We start from the raw sequence: 19985 nt of genomic DNA, 5'->3' as shown, positions 1-19985 counted from the left end.
CAGAATGCAAGAGGCTGCTGGTAGAACTGTTGTGTGCACAGATCCTAGAGTTATGGAGAATCACCTGTTATGGGGTGGTGCTACTGAAGTTGTATCTACCAAGGAGGCTGCCGGAAGTGCGGATTCCTCGTGCACATACGTTCTGACCTGAGTGTTTTCAAGGTGCGGAAATGAAAGACTTCACTTACTTTTGTGACTTCCATTTATGTTGGCTTAGTAGGGGCCATTGAAAAAAAAATTTTTACTCCACATAATGAATGCACCTTTGCATAAATTTGTTTTCTTCAAAAAAGAAAAAAAGATGTGCATTCATTATGCATGCAAATACAATAAATTTTGCCAAGTACAGAATTAAAACCTTCAAAATGGTGGTTAGCTGGGCTTGTTGGTACAACTACATATTACAGTAAAGCCTTGTTAAACCGTACCCGCTTAAACAGTAGTTTCGTTTTAAAAGTAGTAAAGTCATATCCCCGACTCAGTGGCCATTGAACATAATGTGTTTTGTATCCGCATAAACCACACCAGCTTATTGCGTACGTATTGGTTAACACGTAAGTGTTTCCACTTTTCGTCGCGCAAATGCCATGTTACGTCATTTCCGTAGGGCGGCCCGGCAGAACAACAAGCCCCAGAGATCAGAACGGCCTCCAAGCACCCTGTACGCTTGTGCATGAAGCCACATCAACATCAACATCATTTTGGCACCGTGCATAGGTGTTCTGTGGCCGTGTCAGAGAGTGTTGTGGCGTCATGCAAGCAAGGACGACTCACATTATTGCCAAAGTTCGGATAAAAAAAAGAAGCCGGGTGCTCAGGATAGAAGAAAAATTAGACATTGTTCGTGCTATCGAACGTGACATGAAGAAGTCGGCACTGGCACATGACAAGAATTTGCTCGGCAGCGCGCTGCTGCCATCGTTGCCTCTGTTGTTGCCAAATTGTCGCCTAGCGACAGTGATGAGGACGACACGGGAAGCGACAGCACAGGCGATAACAATAACACTTCAGAGTGGAAAATTCACAAGTTGGCACTGTCTGTGGCTGAATGCTGCCTTGAAAGCATTGTCATAAAAGGATGAATAAACAGAAATAAAAGAGCACACCAACCATGGCTCTCTGGCTTCTGAGGCTTGAAATACTTCTTCATTTGAACACTGGATACACTGGAAAGCATGCACTACACTGTCCAATGCCTTGTGATGCAGTTAGAGATTGGGAACGTAATAGAACACCTCGTGAAAAGCAAAGAAACAGAGGTGACCGGAGGGGCCACATATGAACAAAAGGATGAAAGAAGGGTTTTCAACATTAGCCTCTTGGACACACTCCTGGACTACCCGGGCCAGAATGCACCTATGTCACGATTTAGTGACAACAATGGGCAAAGCAACTCAGTGAACAAGCAGCTTGATAAGCAAAGGACATGGCCAACTAAATGCCATAAGCAAATAGACCAACACTTCATGAACACGCTCCTGATACATGTCTGTAAAGCAATGAACATGAGCTTAAAGGGCATAGTAGTGTCAATACAGCGTAACATTGTCACAACGTAAGTGATCTGAAACAAGGAATGTTAACAGAGCCCAAAACAGGCTGTCACTGGAACAGTTCATTCAGAAGGCAGATAATGTAACGGAAAAATTTTCATTTGTCCTTTGTCTGTTCATCAAAGTGATTACTACTACAATCCACTTTCATATTCAGCAGAAACAAGCTGGTACACATGTTAAAACGGCCGTCATGAGTTGCCTACACAAGGTAAACAGTTGCCACAAAGGCTGTCAGTATAAAGACATTGTGAAACACTAATTCAGTAGACATAGTGTATGCAAATTCTGTAGCCTGAGAGTGATTACTGTGTAGAGAAGTCGCCTTGGAGTGAGCTAAACTATGGAGAAACCAATTAAGGAGATAAATGAGTGGGGGGGTGCGACTATCGAATACCGTATAGATTCGTGAAGAGCCACACCATTGAAGGGCCGCATCCCCAACTTGGAAGGCCAAAATTTGGAGAAATTTCCAATGGAGAAGCAATCGTGTTGGGTGCCCCCGATGCTGTGGGCACACATCGGCAACTTTTCACGCCCTGCGTACTTCCGCGTGCTGCCACTAGATGGCGAGAGCAGCGCATTGACCTCTCATGCAATGGTACAACTGGATATCTGGGTTGTGCACAAGTTTCGAGAGGTGCCGGCCCCATTTTAACCAAATGGTACGGTGCCGTCTAAGAGCCGCAACCTGTAAAAATGCTAGAAAAAAAGTGCGTCCCTTACACAAGTCTATATGGCATCACTGAATGGAATCAAATACTGAATGTTGAAACAATCCGATTCCCAAATCAAATATCTGCTATCTGATTTTTTGAATATTTGATATACAGTAGAACCTCGTTCATATGTTCCCGTAACAAACATTTTCTACGCACCAACGTTCACAATTGAGAACACAAAAAAATTCCACAGTAGAGTTACGCTCTTCTTTTACCAGTTCATACATTCCCGCAAAACATGATTTTTTTGGCACTAACATTCAGTACGTTAACAAACTGTGATTGTATGATAAATTTTCCGGCCGCTAGATCACATGTGAACTAGAAAAGGCACGAGGCGCGCGCGATCGAGAGCAGAATACATATAGCCGTCCATCTCACATGAAAATGACGGTGCGCACAGTTTCTTATTCCAGTACCAGCAAATCTCCACCCAGGTAGCCGCACACCTCATTCACAGCTATCACTGCCAAACCCATTGCAATAAACATCTTCACCTATCTGTTTTACAGCGCATGGTGCACAGTGCCATTGGTAGCATACTGTCACGTGGAGTGACGTATGAAGAACACAGAAGCAATACTGTGAACGACCAAACTAACTTTTATTGGGCGAACCTGTGCCCACAAGACAGGCTACACTTATAGCACAACGATAGCAGCGAACACGGTCGGCGATCGTCGAAAATCTGATCAACGGGTCAAGCGCATCGGCTTTTATACATCAACCGTCGAATGTTCCAGGCTAATCATTGGGACCCGCGTGCCTTCCACAAAGTTCTGCACCATTCGCATCATGCTATGAAATCGGATAACATAAGGTTCGGCGACAACAGACAGCGAATAGAAGTATCGATAACTTTCCAGAAACTTCGGATACATGCAGGCGCGTCCCGCGCTGTGCGATAACATTTGTTAGGCGGTGAAACGTGGTCGCTCGATAAAGATAAGATAAAGATAAGCTCGATAAAGATACTGCACGCTTTTACTAATCCGAACGCACCACCGTTCCCTGTTGCAGGCGGTGCGATGTGATCCAACATGGCCCATTAGCTCGATTTTGTTTCGGTTTCGTGTCACACTCTTAGTACACCACACAATAGAATAACAACAAAACGCGTCTCGGGCCACCAGAGCACCACCGGCTTGACCCGGGTCAGCGTCTCGTGCCGCAATGAGCCATTAGAATTAATAATTGCCAAGTTTAAACGCGAAAATGCGCTCCTTAGAGAGGAGAATATCAGATTGAAAGGCGAGGCTCCACAACCACAGCAACCATCGCAACGTCAAACGACGATGCCGCCGTCCTCGGCGCCTCGATCACCGACTCCGTCACGGCCTGAGCCGGCCGGGATGGACACGTACAACGAGGGCAGCTCGTGGGAGATGGCGGATGAACGCGATGATTGTCCAGTTACCGCGAAAAGGATCGCACTAGATCCCGCAAGACCCGACAGCAAACAGGGATGCGGCCGTTATGAGAAACTACAGAAACGTGTAGACACCATCGAGAAGAGCCTCGAGGAACGTTTTAGAAGACAGGCGGCTCATATGAACGAAATGTTCAATAACGCGCTAGCTAAGTTCTCTGAACAAATAACACAAATGTTCGCCGCGCACTTGGCGCGCATAGACGACATATAAACGAGGCTGTCGCCAGCTGCAGGCAGACCAATCAGAACAATGAGCAAGCCGTACGCTAGACCGCAACAACACAATTAGCAGCAGCAAAACACGCTCACAGACGTAGAGATGCAACCGTAGCTGCAACCGCAGAAGCAACCAAGTCGCCTCTATGGTGACGGGTTAAATTAAACACAGGCATCCGCATGGCTACACACGTAACGAAGCACACTAACACTGGGAAACAACAATACACAATCTGGCAGTGGAACTGCCGGGGCTACAGGAGGAAGCGGGGTAATCTCCAGCAATTCATACGCACCCGCGAGACGAAACCGGACGTGATCTTTTTACAGGAGACAAACCATCCGGTTAAACTAGCTGGCTACAAAGCCATAGACGCGACTGCGATGGAGAACAGGCAAAGAAGGAAACGGGCTACACCCCGCGTGGCGGGTGGCGCTGGGCCGGGGGCGATGGTGCCACACCGGCCGTCGCCCCCGCCACGCCCGTTGCCGGTCGCCGCCGTGCTCGTTCGACGTAATGTCACTGTGGTGCAGCGAGAACTTGCCTGCGTAAATATACCTCACGTGTTCGTAGAATTAATTCCTAAGAGCGGCCAAGGACTCTTTAACGTCCTTAACGTGTATAGTAAACCCACGCTGCAGCATAGATTTGGGGACCTACTGCAGGGTGCGCGCGCGGCTTCCGGCGGCGAGCCTCTACTTGTTGCGGGTGACTTTAACGCGCCCCACGGAGCCTGGGGCTACACCCGAGAAATACCCAAGGGCAAACGCCTTTGGGAAGACTCACAAGACCAAAGGCTTGCACTGATCGCGAATCCCGCCGATCCTCCATGCAGAGGGAACAGCGTGAGTGCCGATACGTTACCAGACCTTGCGTTTGTTTCAAATGTAACAACAGCGCACTGGCAAAATACGCAGGATGATTTGGGGAGCGACCATGCGCTGATCGGGATCACGATAGGCACGGGCCCGAGCGGTCGTGGTACTAACCCTGAGGGCAAAGGTCGTAAGCTTAAACTCGTGAAGTGGGACACGTTCCGCAAGAAGCGAAAAGAAGCGGGGCGAGGGGACGAGCCGATTACGGACATAGACGAGTGGACCGAGATGCTCAGAAGGGAATTTCGCTTACGTCTTGCGTCGGCAAAGTCATGGAACACGCAGTTCTCACCCGCGTGACCGACTTTCTCGAAGATCATGACGCGTTCCCGCACACCATGCTAGGATTCCGCCGTAACCTCTCCGCAGAGTACGTATTGCTTCAGCATAAACACCAGATCGTAGACGACACTACCAGCTCCACTAAGGCAATTCTAGGCTTAGATATTAAAAAGGCCTTTGACAATGTTAAGCACGAAGCGATCTTAAAAACAATTAGAACATTAGGACTAGGCCAAAGAATGTATAATTACGTTAGAGATTTCCTCACGGGCAGGCGCGCATGCGTCGTCGTCGGCGACGAGGAATCACCGGAATTTGAGACGGGTCCGTGCGGCACGCCGCAAGGATCCGTCATATCACCATTAGTCTTTAATTTAGTTCTACTTGGTCCACCCGAGAAATTAACAGAAATAGAAGGATTACATCACAGTCTCTACGCGGATGACATCACCCTCTGGGTTCCCGGGGGAGGATGTGACTGTCACGTCGAGCGAACGCTACAGGCAGGAGTAGATGCGGTTCAGAATTACTCGCGTGGAACGGGCCTCGAGTGCTCGGCTAGCAAGTCCGAACTCTTACTCTACAAACCCACAAGGAGAGGTCGTAAAACCCTGCGCGAAGAGAAACGGGAATATTTCAAAATACGCATTACATTAGCAGATGGTACTCCCGTACCGCACGTAGAGAAAATTATAAGCCTAGGGTTACACCTGCAGGCAAACGGCCATAACGGAGAGACGGTGCGAATACTTCGTCGTTCGGTAGATGACACGATCCGACTCTTGCGTCGCATCACGAATAGACGCAATGGTATGCGTGAAGGGCGCGCGATCCGTCTCGTGCAGGCGTGCGCGATAAGCCGAATAACGTATGTTGCCCCCTACTTGAGGTGGATCGGGTCCGAAAAAAACAAAGTCGAATGCATGATCCGAAAGGCTTTCAAGAGGGCGGTCGGCGTTCCACTCAACGCAAGCACCGACAAGTTTCTAGAGCTCGGAGTTCACAACTCCCTCAACGAGTTAATCGAGGCACACGACATTGCGCAATACGAACGATTATCGAGGTCAAAGGCAGGTCAATGCATTCTCGAGTCGCTCAGCATCACGTACCACACTCAGCATGGAGAAAAGACGGCGGTTCCCGCCTCTGTTCGCAACCGCCTGATCATCCCGCCGCTTCCCAAGAACATGCACCTGACGCACCACGCCGGGAGACTCAACAAACGAGCAAGCGACCTTCAGAAGAAGTTTGGTAACAGCAACGAGGCGGTGTACGTAGACGCGGCGCGATATGGAGGAGGGAGAAGCGCGCATGCGATAGTGGTTGTAGACCGCTCGGGTAGGTGCCTCGCGAGCGCCACGGTGACCACGGGACACACGGAGGCGGCCGAAGAAGCCGCGATAGCCCTAGCACTCGTCGCGGTGCCGAACGCTGCGATCGTGATCAGCGACTTGCAGGCGGCAATCCACGCCTTCGCGCGCGGTCGTGTCTCGCGGGAAGCAGCCCGCATACTCCAAATTTCTGACGACGGCGACTCGTCATCGCCCTCGCAACCCCAAAATTCTACAGTCTTCCTCCTCTGGACCCCGGCATACACCGATGTTCCGCTCGCGGGAAACGAGGCGGCCTACGCCACGGCTCGAGGTGTCACATGCCGAGCCGCCGCTGATTATGTGGCCGCCTCCGCCCCCGAGAGCGGGGCATCGGATCTGCCGGATCGGGACACTACAACTGAAACACAGCAACAAGAAACACACTGGGCGTGGGGCGATCGCCTAACCACGTTCAGAGACCTCACCCAACACTACAGACTCGAAAGACACACATTCCCGCCATCGCACGATAAATTGAACAGGAACGAGGCCATAACTTTACGCTTGCTCCAGACACACACCTACCCTAGCCCCGCTATCTTACACCACTGCTATCCGCGTTTGTATCCAACAGACGCGTGTAAAACATGCGGACACAGAGCAACGCTGCGACACAAGCTCTGGGAGTGTGCCGGCAACGACGGTAATCAAAGCAGCTCCGTTGGCGACGCGTCCATAATCGCGGCTGTTGCCAGAGTAGGAGAAGGCTCGAGCTCCGTTCTTCCCGACGCCACCCCGGATGCGGGAGCCGCCGGGGACCTTCTCCGTAGGCGTCGCCGCCGCTGGGAGGCGGCTATCAGAAGTTCAGAGCTGGCAGACCAGCTCTGGGCCGTCCGGCAAGCCGAAGATGCCGCTCGAGTACAAGAACTTCGAGCCGTCACCTGAGGCCACCACATCAAGAACTGCCGGACTATTCTTTACTAAAGTTTCTTCTTCTTCTTCTTAATTACTTCAGATCGTACATTTTCCCAGTTAGTAAGTTTCTTCTCGCGGTTTTTTTCCCAGAACAAATGAACAAGGTTCTACTGTATTTGGTGTAGAGACATGCTCAGCACCACATGTCGCATGCGCCATGGAGCCCCTCGTGTTCAATGCAGCCCAAGCGAGCGTTTCACTTCGTTTTCGGCGCAGAAGAGCACCGAGCACTTCACGAACGAGCCATTCTGGCCGATGCAGCAGTGGACTCGGTCACTCCGAGTGCTCGGCGACGTCAGCCTGAAGCAGGGACTGCACACACAGCGCCCAAATGGCACAATTCGCAGAACGAAACCGCGTTCATTGGCTGAGGCCACCTCTGTCGGTACAAGATTCATCCAGGTCGACAGGACCGATCAAAATGATGAGATGCAGACAGAGCGAACGTCAACAAAAGTAGCGCACATTTTGTAAAGTGTGAAAGCATGTGCAAAGATTGGGCCAATTAGCCACTGATAGGCACACAGATCGTGTTGGATATGCGCGCCGACAAACTTCACACCACTTCGAGAGCCGTCAATCTAATGTGCACACATTATCTCGATACCAATCACTGATGAGCCACCCGCACGAACACACATTAGCAGCAAGCTTTCATTAAGGCTTACAGCCTGTTACCACGCCGGTCAGTGGCACATTTTGGTCAGGGCTACACTGGATCGGCCATTAGGTCTAATCAGTGCTGCTTCATCAGGTGTTGGCGACTAACTAAAGTTACAGTTTCGTTATAAATCAATGCAGATCTGGGCGTAACAGCCACACGGCACTCGGAAAGTCGACAAACGACCTCACAAATGAGAGCTAGACAGCGGAAGAATGAGGAGGAGGAGGAGGAGGAGGAGGGGTAGCGAGCATTGCAAACTTGCTGTGACCCTCCAGATTTTAGATTCTTTCACACGCGGACGATGCTTGCTCTTTACCATCGGCGCCCGCCACGTGCGGAGCAGTGATCGAGTCATGTCATGTGTGGTCCTTTGGTTGGTCGCGCAGGCTGGCCTTACAATAACCCGTGTGACACAAAGTTGGGATATCCCTTCTGCATTTTGGAGAAAAACAGGAAAGCAAAACTTTCTATGCAATAAACCAAAGATTACCGCAAAACACAGGCCCACTATTAAACTGAGAACCTCACTGGTACTCCGTACCACAGAATGTCATTAATTCATTAGTTTCAGAGGAAAAAAAGCACCTGATTCTATGCCACAGAAATTCTATTGATAGAAAAAAGGTACTTTCTAGACCTTCATATATTACAACTGCGCTGTAATCAGTGCTGGCATACTAATTTGGTGTTCCCTTCAATAAGAGTAGACCACATTGCATTATATCTTGATTTCTATGTGCCTAAGTTACCAATAGCTTGTTACATTCTTGTTATGTAATGCTAGGAGACTTCCAAGCATGTGCAGAGGCATATTTTCTTCCCAAAATTTGTAAGCATTAAATTTTTTTACAAATATCCTGATACTCGATACTTGATTCAAAATTTGGTTGTTCTTTTTCTTGATTTGATTCTACATTTGATTTGAAATCTACTATTTGGTATTTGCACACCCCTACAAATGAGTTATCGTAAAGCACAGAGACTATTGTGCGTGGTGCCAAGTTGCTCCAAAACACAGCACTGCAATCACCTCATACAGTTGAGGAAGCGAGCTAAGCTAAGTTGTGCTTGTGAATGAGCGTGCGGGTGTTTTAAGTCTTCTGTCAGCGAGTTTCACGACTGCAATCATGGTAATTGGGCCAGTCAGTATGAATTCAGTCTGTGTTAAGCATGAGCAAAGAACAAGGATCAGTGAACAACTAGATGGACAGAGTCACTTATTTCTCTCGTCCCTGTTCTGTTCTTGCAGCAAACACAGCTGTTGTAATCCCCAACACTTGATGAAAGCAGTTTAAAGCCAAGCACCTCACCTGGCGTGCACCAGGTCGTGCGTGGCACAGGTACGTGTCCAGCAGCTGAGACACCAGCCACTCCATCTCACACAGGTTGGCTCTTGCTCCATCAGGTGGCTGCACAGAATGAACCACAGCACTGCAATCGTAACCTCGGGGACAGCGCTTACCCTCATGGCTGGCAGAAAACTGACAATTTATCCATAGGGAAAACTGCACGTTGCTCCTCTTGGCCTGGAGTTATACCTGTATTCAGAAATTCAGCTCAACTCAAAGAAGACCATGCTTGACTTGATCTAAATGACACCCATCGCGAACATGCCCAGGACGCTTATTGCATTTCCGTTGGCGCGTTCACGACAGGGGTCATTTATATCAAACCAAGAATAAACTTCAAGTCAAGATGCATTTCTGAATATGGGGGTTAATCTTTTTCTTCATTTATTACTGCCTCAACTGCTCAGAAGCATTACATAAGGGCGAGCATGTACACAGGTAGAGTAGCAATAATATACATGACTGAAACAACAATAAAACTGAAGAAAGAAAAAACGACACTGGTTCAACAAAAGAAGAATAAAATTACACTGCACCAATACAGCATTATACAGTACGTAAACAAACCATATTTATTTAAGGTAATTAAAAAATAAGTGTGAGAATACACAGTAAAGCCCCAGTGATAAAATCATGAATGGTGCAAATTTTGGTGTGATACGAATCGAAATGTTCCCAGCCAAAACATGTTGCATACAATGCTCAAAACATAGGCTTTTCCGAAAGCATTGCCACGCCATGCAGATCATAGTGACATGCGTACTTGTTCATTCTTTTTCCAGGGACCGCATTTCACCCACAAACAATTTGAAGTTATTGCTCGGTGCACGAGGTGCGCCTGCATGATTTGGAACTTACTCTAACGTTATTGTTGACTCTGTTGTCTATGTTCTCGCCAAACCATGTGCAGACTGTATGCGCGACGCAAATAGTGTTGTGGTTTCAGAAAGGTATGCGAGCACCAGCGATTACATTGGGACCTTCAATGAGTCATGGATAAAAGGCGGTGCAGTCAGCCTGCTGATCAGATTTCTACAATCCCCGACGGTGCTCGCCACTATCATAGTGCTCTGAGTGCCACTTGCTTTTGTGGGCACAGGTTCACCCAATAAAAAGTTAGTTTCATGATTCACAGTTTTTGCTACTGCGGTCTTCACCATCACTAAACATGACAATACGAATGTGCAAACCATGGCCACAGCGGTGACAGAGACAGTGGGATGGGCAGGCGTGTTTTTCCCCTCTCGCCATGTTGAGCCATCCTCAGCTTAATTATTTTTTTATGTGTTGCTTGCTTGGCTTGCGATTCTCTCCGCTACGGAGAGAATCAGCTACGGGCGATTGGCATCCCGCTGCTTCGCTGCCTCTGCTGCCGCTGTGGCCATGGCTTGCACATTTGTATTATCACGTTCTAGTGATGGTGAAGACCACAATAGAAAAAACTGTGAATCATGAAAGTAACTTTTTATTGGGTGAACCTGTCCCCACAAAAGCAAGTGGCACTCAAAGCACTACGATAAAGGTAAGCATAGTTGGCGATCACTAAAATCTGATCTGCACTGTTGGATTTGGGAGTCTTGGCCTCAGAGTATGGCGTCACCCTGAGGGTCGCTCTCTAGCCGAGGCACCTGGTGTGCTTCGATACGGCTGGCTGGCCTATGCTACTGGGATGTCACACGGAGGCTAGAAGGGCCCACGCCTTCATCCGAACTTTTACAACGAGAGTTGCTAACTTTTGATGAGTACGAGGTGAGGAGATTGGAGGAATAGAGCAGGGGGTTTATTCTCATGGGGGAAAAAGGGCAAGCATATTTACAGGATAAGGCACACTGGTACTTGCTGGAGCACGGAGTGCAGTCCATTGTTCTTGTGACATGAGCTACATGTCGAAGCACACTGCATCGTTCTGGGAGAGCGCACTCCACACACTCAGGATCTCTCTTACAACGCTCTCTGTCTTCCCTACATCCCTCGCTAGGGAAATGGGTAATGTTCCAATAAACCAGTCTGGCAGTTCGCATCAGTAGGGCACACTGCCTCCGAGGAGCGGAAGGTTGACACAATGTCAATGCATCGCTCCGAAGCTGATCCTGGAAAGGGGGAAGCTAGCATACCTGTATGACAAAGCATTTCATTGACGACTGGGAAGAGGTCAGTGCTCCAAGCTCGAAAGCTTCAGGTCCTGGCATCCTTGTGGGGACTGAGGTATGCCCCGCCACCTTCGCGCAGACATTCACCTGTTTTGTCACCCTTATGCCTCTCCCTTTCCACTAGTGACGGTTATCGATGGTGGTGCTCCACTTGTGGTGATTTGCGGGTCGGGGCGCTCACGTCGCATCGCCAGTGACAGCTGGCCGCTGCCCACAAGACATGAACATGGGGGTCTCCTCTCCGGAACACTACCAGGTACGTACATGCTTTCCTATCGTCTGCCAAGACCTTTGTGTCTAAGACTTCGGCTTGCATACGGTGCCTTTGCCCATACAATGAGCGTGTACTTTGTGTTGATAATTCCCAGATGCTAAGACGAAGAGCGGTGCCTAGTGCTTGCACGTGGTCGAACTGCGCCGAACCACACTTATTTGAGGCCCAAGCCTAAGGAGATTGCCCGAGCTCTCGTGAGCTGGCCCATCGGTCATCGCGAAAACAGGCACCGCGGGGACTTTTCCCAGTGGCGTCTCACGGGAGCCTTTGCTCTCACTGTGACATGCCATAGGAGCCCCTGTCAGTATTTTCACCCTTAGCGTAGGAGCCCTTTGGTTCCTGTGAACCCCGGGACGGGGCATTTGCACAGTGTTGGGTGCCACCAGAGACAATAAATCTTTCCGCCAACTCAGGGCAATAGTGTGTTCTCTTGCGTGCGCAGCAGCACACTAGGCGACAGCTGACACAGCCCTGTGGCTCACTAAGCACAAACCTGCAGTGGTCAGTACTACTATGAAACCCTAGGACTACCGCCAGTTCTGGGAAAACCTCAGTCACCTCGTTGTGACGCTGACCTCTAATTTGGAGTCACTGACAGCTCTCAGTGTCCACGGTGACTCGGTGGAATGTTGTTTGATGTCGGTACCACAATGACCCCTGCCTCCGCTCTTCGGTGAAAATGCCAAATGTAACAGCAGGTGTGTAACAGCGAGTGCGTCGGCTTTTACGCATGACTCACCAAAGGTTCCAATGTAATTGCTGGTGCTTGCAAGCCTTTCAGAAAGCACAACACTATTTGCGTCACGCATACCGTCTGCACAAGGTTTGGCAAGTACATAGACAACAGATAGAATCAATGACAACCTTCGAGTAAGTTCCAAATCACGCAAACGCATCTGTTATGCTGAGCGATAACTTCCAAGTTGTTAGTGGGTGATATTCGGTCCATGGAAAAAGAGTAAACAAGTATGCGTGTCACTATCATCCACTGTGGCATGGCAATGCATTCAGAACAACCCATGTTTTGAGCATTGTATGCTTCCAAGCCTCCAGGGTTTGGATCCACCAGTTCAAGGTGAGGCATGGCCTCATTAACAAGACTGTAAGTGGTGAAGGAAAGAAAGTGGATAAGGCTGTCATGAGTGACTGGATGGGGCTGCTTCATCAGGCAATGGCGACTAATTAACGCTACCGTTTGGTGCTGAATTGATGCAGATCTGATCACAGCAGCCTCGTGACAGTTAAGTGTAAAAACTTTTTTTACGCTTATCACTGGACTGCTCTTGCTTAAGCTTGGCAGAAAGATCACATATTGGAGTCCGCGTTCTTCAGTGTTACACTTGGCACAGTTATTTACCTGGTATTTAAGAAAGAAGTACAAGTCTGCCTTCATGTATGGGGATACGAGCTACTGTCGTCACGGCGCAAGCATAAACTTGTAACTCCACCTGCCAGCAGCTGCAGAAAGCAGCATTTTGGGAATGGATACTGCATGTTCCAGAGGAGAGGGCAACACACAGTAACCATCCCTGACTAGCTGCTTTCTGCAGCTGCCTGCAAGCGGCAATACAAGTACGTGCTTTCACCGTGACGGCAGTAGCTCGTATCCCCATACATGAAGGCAGACTTGTACTTCTTTCTTAAATACCAGATAGTTAACTGTGCCAAGCGTAACACTGAAGAATGTGCACTCCAAAATGTGATCTTTCTGCCAAGCTTAAGCAAGAACAGTCCAGTGATAAGCGTAAAAAAAGTTTTTTTAACACTTTAGGCAAAATATGCAGGTCCCTGTGTACTCTTTGACGCAACCGCTGTGGACGAAACTATGGTGGCTATCGAGGTGATAATGAATAACGACTACGCAGTTATGAAGGTGCATAGCCAATGTGGTGTCGGCCAACTTTTCAGATTAACAAACTTTTCAGAAATCGCCTGCCGACTTCTTATAGTCTCCATGTAAAAATATTTCAGTGCTACGAAGTTCGGAATACCGAACTTTTTAGAATAACCATTGTTATTCAGTTTCCCTGTGATGTTAACAATGCCTCAGTACTACGAACTAATATTCAGAAATCTAGGGATTCTTAGATTTCCATGTAACCTTCATGGTAGCCGAAACAGTAGGCAAGCAGACGAGAAGGTGCAGAGAACGGACGTCGCTGCACATGGGTTCGGAAAACCTGAGACGGAACCCGACAAAAAAGAATGTGGGTGAGTGGAGGCGATGATGCACCAGGTTTTCCAAGTGCCTGCTCTGCCCAGAAAAGTGTTGCCTAGCAACGGATGGAGGCGCGACTCTTCCTTTTGCCACACTTCTTTCTGTGCATGTTTCTTTCGCGCTTCTATCTGTGGCCACACTAGCTGCGCACGTGGTAAAATGTAACTTCCGTACTTGCAGTGATGCCACATGGTCGCACTTTTCACTTTCCAGACAGTGCCATTTACTCGCACTTGCGCTTTGACATAGTTTAGGCGTCCGCTTCAAGCGAGACAGTTGCGGTGTCCACAGCAAAAAATGTGAAAAACAAACAAAAAGCAAGAAACATGCTTTGGAGATGACATGGAGCTACCTTTTTGTCGGTAGTTTTCTCAGTGTCAGTGTCAGTTTTGTGCGCGTCCCTCTTAATATATGTTGCTTAACAGCACGTGCCGAGAGCCAACAGTGACATTCTCGTGGATAGCTCATATGGTGACAACTTATGCAGAATGGTTAATTTTGGGGCTTTCACTATGATGATCTTCCAGAATAACGAACAAATTATCGCGATCCCCTAAAGTTCGTTATGTCGAGATTTCACTGTACATATTGCATATGCCTGTCGGGACCAGAGGACGAGTTCGAATTACCCAGTTTTCAAAATTTATCTGGGTTGAATTAATGAGGTTTCAGTATATTTGCGTGGAACAGGAATAATCTTTCAGGAGTCACTACAGTAGTGCTGTAGTTAAAGATGCAGACATACCTAGCTGCCCAAGTTGCTGCAGTTCTTCAGTACATTTCAAGTGCTACCGGTATGTAATTTGAGGCAGTAAAGGTGCACCACTACTTTGAGGCTATGGTACCCACTTTGCCCGTTTTACAATGCACAAGGAAATGGGCAAGGCGGAGTGAAACACGCAGTACCGACCTGGTATTCTGTCTCTTCGGTGGTCCATGGGTCCCGGCATAGTGGCGATGTCATGCCCAGCACAGCACAGCAGAGAGATTCGCCCACGGTGAAGTGCACTTCCACGTCCGCACTCTACAACCCACAAGGGCACAGGTACCATTCACAAATGCACACTCAACTACTGCAGGACACAGACACAATGTTGCCAGCCAGACCAATCTGCCATGCATTCCATCTACGTACACTCAGCATCCGCATGAAATGGAACACCAACAGCGATACTTGCCAAATGTGCAAGTCAGAACCTCGCTTGCTGCTATTTCCTGCATAATTGTCACGTTGATGAATCCTGTTTATAGAACTGTTTTGTCTTTAAGCAGACAAGTAAGGACAATTACCAGCCTGAAACATAAATGTACAGCTACTAATTTCATGCACTGCTTTCATAGATAGGCTCAATGATAGCATGCGCTTGATTTTTACAGTTAGAAATGAAAAATAAATGTCATTAAGGGTAATGCACACATACAACTCGATATTGATACGCAAGAAATGAAAAACGCAATGCCATTGACCAAATTTTTATATTAAGAGAAAAAGTAATGGCAATTGTGCTGGCAGCTGCAAGCGCCTTGAGACTTTTTTTACGGTGTAGCTGTGAGGGTACCAGGCCGATGCCAGGTGGCGTAGAGTCGCAGGCACGAGACGTTAGGCAACGGTGTGTGGCGGGGACGGAGAACATGGAGGGCATGTGTGCGCGGTCGACATGCAAGGAGCGCGTGACAACGAACTGAGTGAGTGAAGTAATCGGCAGAGCAAGCCACGTGTGGTGTGGCGGGACAGAACGCAGACTGCGTGTGTGTGCATGCATTGAGGATTTCCAGAAATAAAGAACATACTTGACAAGTGGGGGCTCGTCTGACCAGACCTAACATGGAGGAATCTGTCTAGTACCACCCAGCTAGTTGTGCAACCTCTCCAGCCTTCTTCGATTGCCCAAGGACTGCTGGCTTCGACCTCCAGGACCAAAATGGAAAGGGAGAGACTTGCGGCTGATATAGCTCAAATTCTGCGCACCATGCCGCTCAACAACATGGTTAGGCCTGACGAGACAACTGGCATGGATAGGCCCGACGAGACAAACGGCTCAGGGCCAGCGTTCAACATCAAAGGTGCACTTGTCCCACTGCCGAAATTCAGTGGCTACCAGGACCGACACTCGCCGCAATACTTTCTGGAGAGGTACTCAAAGTACTGCGATATTGTAGGGATCCCCCCTGACCACCATTAGCAGTTGCTTCCACCAGCATTGGAGGGGTCAGCCAAACAATGCTGGCATTTTTGGCACTTCTGGCAGCAGCGATTGTGGTCGCAAGCAAGTCGCTAATCTACTCCTACTTTTGCCACAGGACAGCATATGCGGAACAACCTATGTGCTGAAGCAAGGAAAGGCTGTCACTTCTGCACATGCGGTGCTCGGCTGACCACTACGGCACGACAGTGACTGGTCTGCTGCGTCTACCCTCTACCGGCCAAGTTACAATATATAAGCAAGCATCGTTGGCACTGTCTCTCACTTTTGACAGCAGCTGTTGCAGTCGCGAGCAAGTCGCTAATCTACTTTTGCCACAGGTTCGACTTTTTTTTCCCTTTGCTTTCCAACCATATTTTTCTCTGTGTATACCGCTGCCGCTGCTGCCAAATTGCATGCTGTTTACACAATGGCGACCAATGCTGAGCTGGCAAAAGAAATGGACGCTTTACGTGCTGTGGTTGCCGTGATGCGCGACAGCCTTAACATGTTCAATGAACTTTATAAGACGGTTAAGAAGCAGAATACCGACCTTGCTGTGGAAAACAGGGCTCTGAAATATGAAAACGGCCACTTGGCACGCAGGGTTTCTGAACTGGAACAGTACTCCAGACTAAATAACATAGAAATAAAAGGTGTCCCTGCAACCAAAGGTGAAAGCTGCCTTGCGGTTGTTCAGTCTATGGGTGATGCCATAGGATGCAAAATCGCTCCTGAGGATGTCAATACTGTACATCGTGTAAGCGCCAAAAAAGAAACAAATATCATTGCACGCTTTTGCTCCTGAGAAAAAAAACTGAGTTCGTGAAAAAGGAATGCAAGGCTCGCTTGACCACTGCGACCTTTAGGTTTCGACAAAAGGATCAGAAGCCCTTAAATGTAAGCGAACATCTCACACAGGAAAGAAAGCGGCTGTCTGCACAAGCTCCTGAACTGAAAAAAGCAAGAGGCTGGAAACACATCTGGACAGAATACTGCGTAATCAAGGCGTGGAAGACAGATGACAGCCGCGTCTACCGTATCTCTAGTACAGGTGATCTTGCTGTTTTCACCTAGCTTACTAGTGTTTGCGGCTGCGTGTCTTAAACCTGCGCAAGAACGTTTTCTTGTCAGGATCTTAAAAAATATTTTAGTGATGAAACTCCCCAGTTATCGCCGATACATTTTAATATTCGTAGTCTACGAAAAAACTATAACAGCCTCATAGCATTTCTTGCTATACTTAATCACAACTTCTCTTTTATCTGTCTATCTGAGACATGGTTGTCACTGGATGATAGAAATTTATATGCGCTATCAGAGTACAATGAAGAGTACTGCTATCGTGATACGCCATGTGGAGGCGGATCTGCCATATTTATTAAATCATCACTGCCATACAAATGCTGCAATGACCTTGCCTTTTCTAACTTGCTTTGCGAGTCTATATGGTTAGAATTTGATCAGAGTGTTTTTCCAATTGATGGCGGGAACACAGTGTTAGCGTGCATTTATCGTTCACCATCATCGCCATACTCTGAGTTTTGTCTACAGTTTGAAAAGTTGTTGCACACTGTTGCGAACGAAAACGAAAATGTCCTTATCTGCAGAGACATCAACATAAAAATTATCGACCGTAATAGTCCATCATGTTCCGATTATCTCGGGTGTTTTCTTAGCTATGCCCTTGCTTATTTATTACTTCTCCAACTAGATGTGACATTGCAGGATCTAATACGTTAATTGATCACATAATAACCTACTTTACTAGATTATACAGCCGGAGTCATCGAGCACAGCATAACCGACCACTACCCTATATTTCTTTACTTTAGGTACAGAAAATTTTAAATTGACTGAAAAGGAAGAGAAAGTACATTTTGACTCTCAAAAAATTTATCTCAATGATACAGTAAAATGACTGGACCGCTGTACTCTGTGAATCTTGCGCTGAAGAGGCTTATCAGTTGTTCTTGGCTGAAGTTACATGCTGCATTCATGAATGCACTACCACATCTACCATAACTTGTTTCTTCAGTTCCCCTTGAAAACCTTGGGTCCCGAGAGAGCTACTTCGATGTTGTACTTCGATGTGCTACTTCGTTGCACAAAGGCACTGCAGTTGTGCAACCCCTCGACCAAGGAGTTATTATGAACTTTAAGTCAGGCTACCGCAAGCGTGTGATCGACGGATTCTGCTCAATATTGACACGTGTACTTCTTTGTCTTTATCAGGCAACACGTTTCACCGCCTAACAAATGTTATCGCACAGCGCAGGACGGGCCTTCATGTATTGGAAGTTTCTGGAATGTTATCGATGCTTCCATCCACTGTCTGTGACCGAACCTTCTGTGATCTGATTGCATGTATGCGAGATGCGAATAGTGTAGAACATTGTGGAAGACACGCGGGTCCCAGCAGTTACTCTATAAAAGCCAACGCGCTTGACCCACTGATCAGATTTTCACCGATCGCCACCTGTGTTCGCCGCTATCCTTGTGCTTTAACTGTAGCCTGTCTTTGTGGGCACAGGTCCGCCCGATAAAAGCTAGTTTTGTCTTTCACAGTATTGCTACTGTGTTCTTCAACGTCACAACCACGTGACATCTGGTGGAGGTGCTTTTCGTTCATGTACCGGACACCCCCGACAAGCCGTGACCCTATCCCGGACCGCAAAGAGAACACCACCGTAGTCCCGGATCATCGAGCAAGCCTTCAACAGCTGCCGTCTTCAACAGCTGCCCCGGGAGCACGGACTTCTACCTGAGAAGACCAAGAAGATTGTGGCCAAGGTAACCCCAATGGTAGCTCCAGCATACCCCATCGTCCTGCAGCAGCCCAGGGAGCCTCCGACGTACCGCAGTTCAACATTCGAGGACGCGGAAAGCTGGCTTGAGACGTATGAGAAGTTCGCTGCATTTAACAGCTGGAACAGCGACGACAAACTGCGACATGTCTTCTTTGCATTGCAAGGCGCTGCCAGGACGTGGTTCCAGAACTGAGAAGCCACTTTAACGACCTGGGACCTTTTTTGAAGCGGCTTCCTGCAGACATTCACAAGCGCCATACGCCGAGAACGAGCCCAAGCACTACTAGAAACCCGAGTGCAGCTGCCTAATGAGACCACCGCGATTTTCACAGAAGAAATGAGTCGCCTATTCCGCCACGCCGACCCGGAAATGTCCGACGAAAAGAAAGTCCGCCTATTGATGCATAGTGTAAAGGAGGAACTTTTCGCTGGAATGGTACGGAGTCTACCGAAAACCGTCAACGAATTTCTTCGCGAGGCCACCAGCATCGAGAAGACACTGGAAATATGGAACCGGCAATTCAACCGCCGCACTAACTCAACAAACTACGCCGGAGTTCAGTCACTGGCCACCGACGAGTTGCGTGAGACAATCTGAGCGGTCGTGCGGGAGGAGCTACAAAAGCTGTTCCCTTCATCACAGCCTCAAGTGGCTTCAATTGCCGACGCCATCCGTGAGGAGCTCCAACAACAACTCGGAGTAGCCCCTGGATCGCCACAGCCTCAGCCGCAAGCGATGACATGCGCCGCTGTAGCCCGCCGTCACGTTCCCCCTCCGCGCCCATGGCAGGGACCAGTCACGACACAGTTCCGTCGTCTGCCACCACCCCCACCGCCAGCACGCAAACCTATCGCCCCACGCAGCATTCCAAAGAAGACTGACGTTTGGCGCGCCCCCGACCACCATCCGCTTTGCTATCACTGCGGAGAAGCCAGGCACATCTACCGTCGATGCCCATACTGAGAGA

General features: G+C 48.5%; 1 protein-coding gene across 2 annotated transcripts in view; it reads right to left on the bottom strand.

Moving 5' to 3' along the window:
* Positions 1 to 19985, bottom strand: part of LOC142573223 (proteasome adapter and scaffold protein ECM29-like) — a 297184-nt gene that overhangs the window by 239118 nt on the left and 38081 nt on the right. For both annotated transcript variants that reach the window (XM_075682816.1, XM_075682817.1), the window contains exons 5-6: positions 14935 to 15048; positions 9344 to 9442 (exon numbers count right to left, since the gene is read on the bottom strand). In XM_075682816.1, coding sequence (XP_075538931.1) covers positions 9344 to 9442; positions 14935 to 15048 — 213 coding nt within the window. The remainder of the gene's footprint in view (positions 1 to 9343; positions 9443 to 14934; positions 15049 to 19985) is intronic.

The sequence above is a fragment of the Dermacentor variabilis genome, chromosome 2 (assembly GCF_050947875.1).
Source record: "Dermacentor variabilis isolate Ectoservices chromosome 2, ASM5094787v1, whole genome shotgun sequence".
In the NCBI taxonomy this organism is placed as follows: Eukaryota; Metazoa; Arthropoda; class Arachnida; order Ixodida; family Ixodidae; genus Dermacentor; species Dermacentor variabilis.
This window is presented reverse-complemented; position numbering and strand designations above follow the sequence as displayed.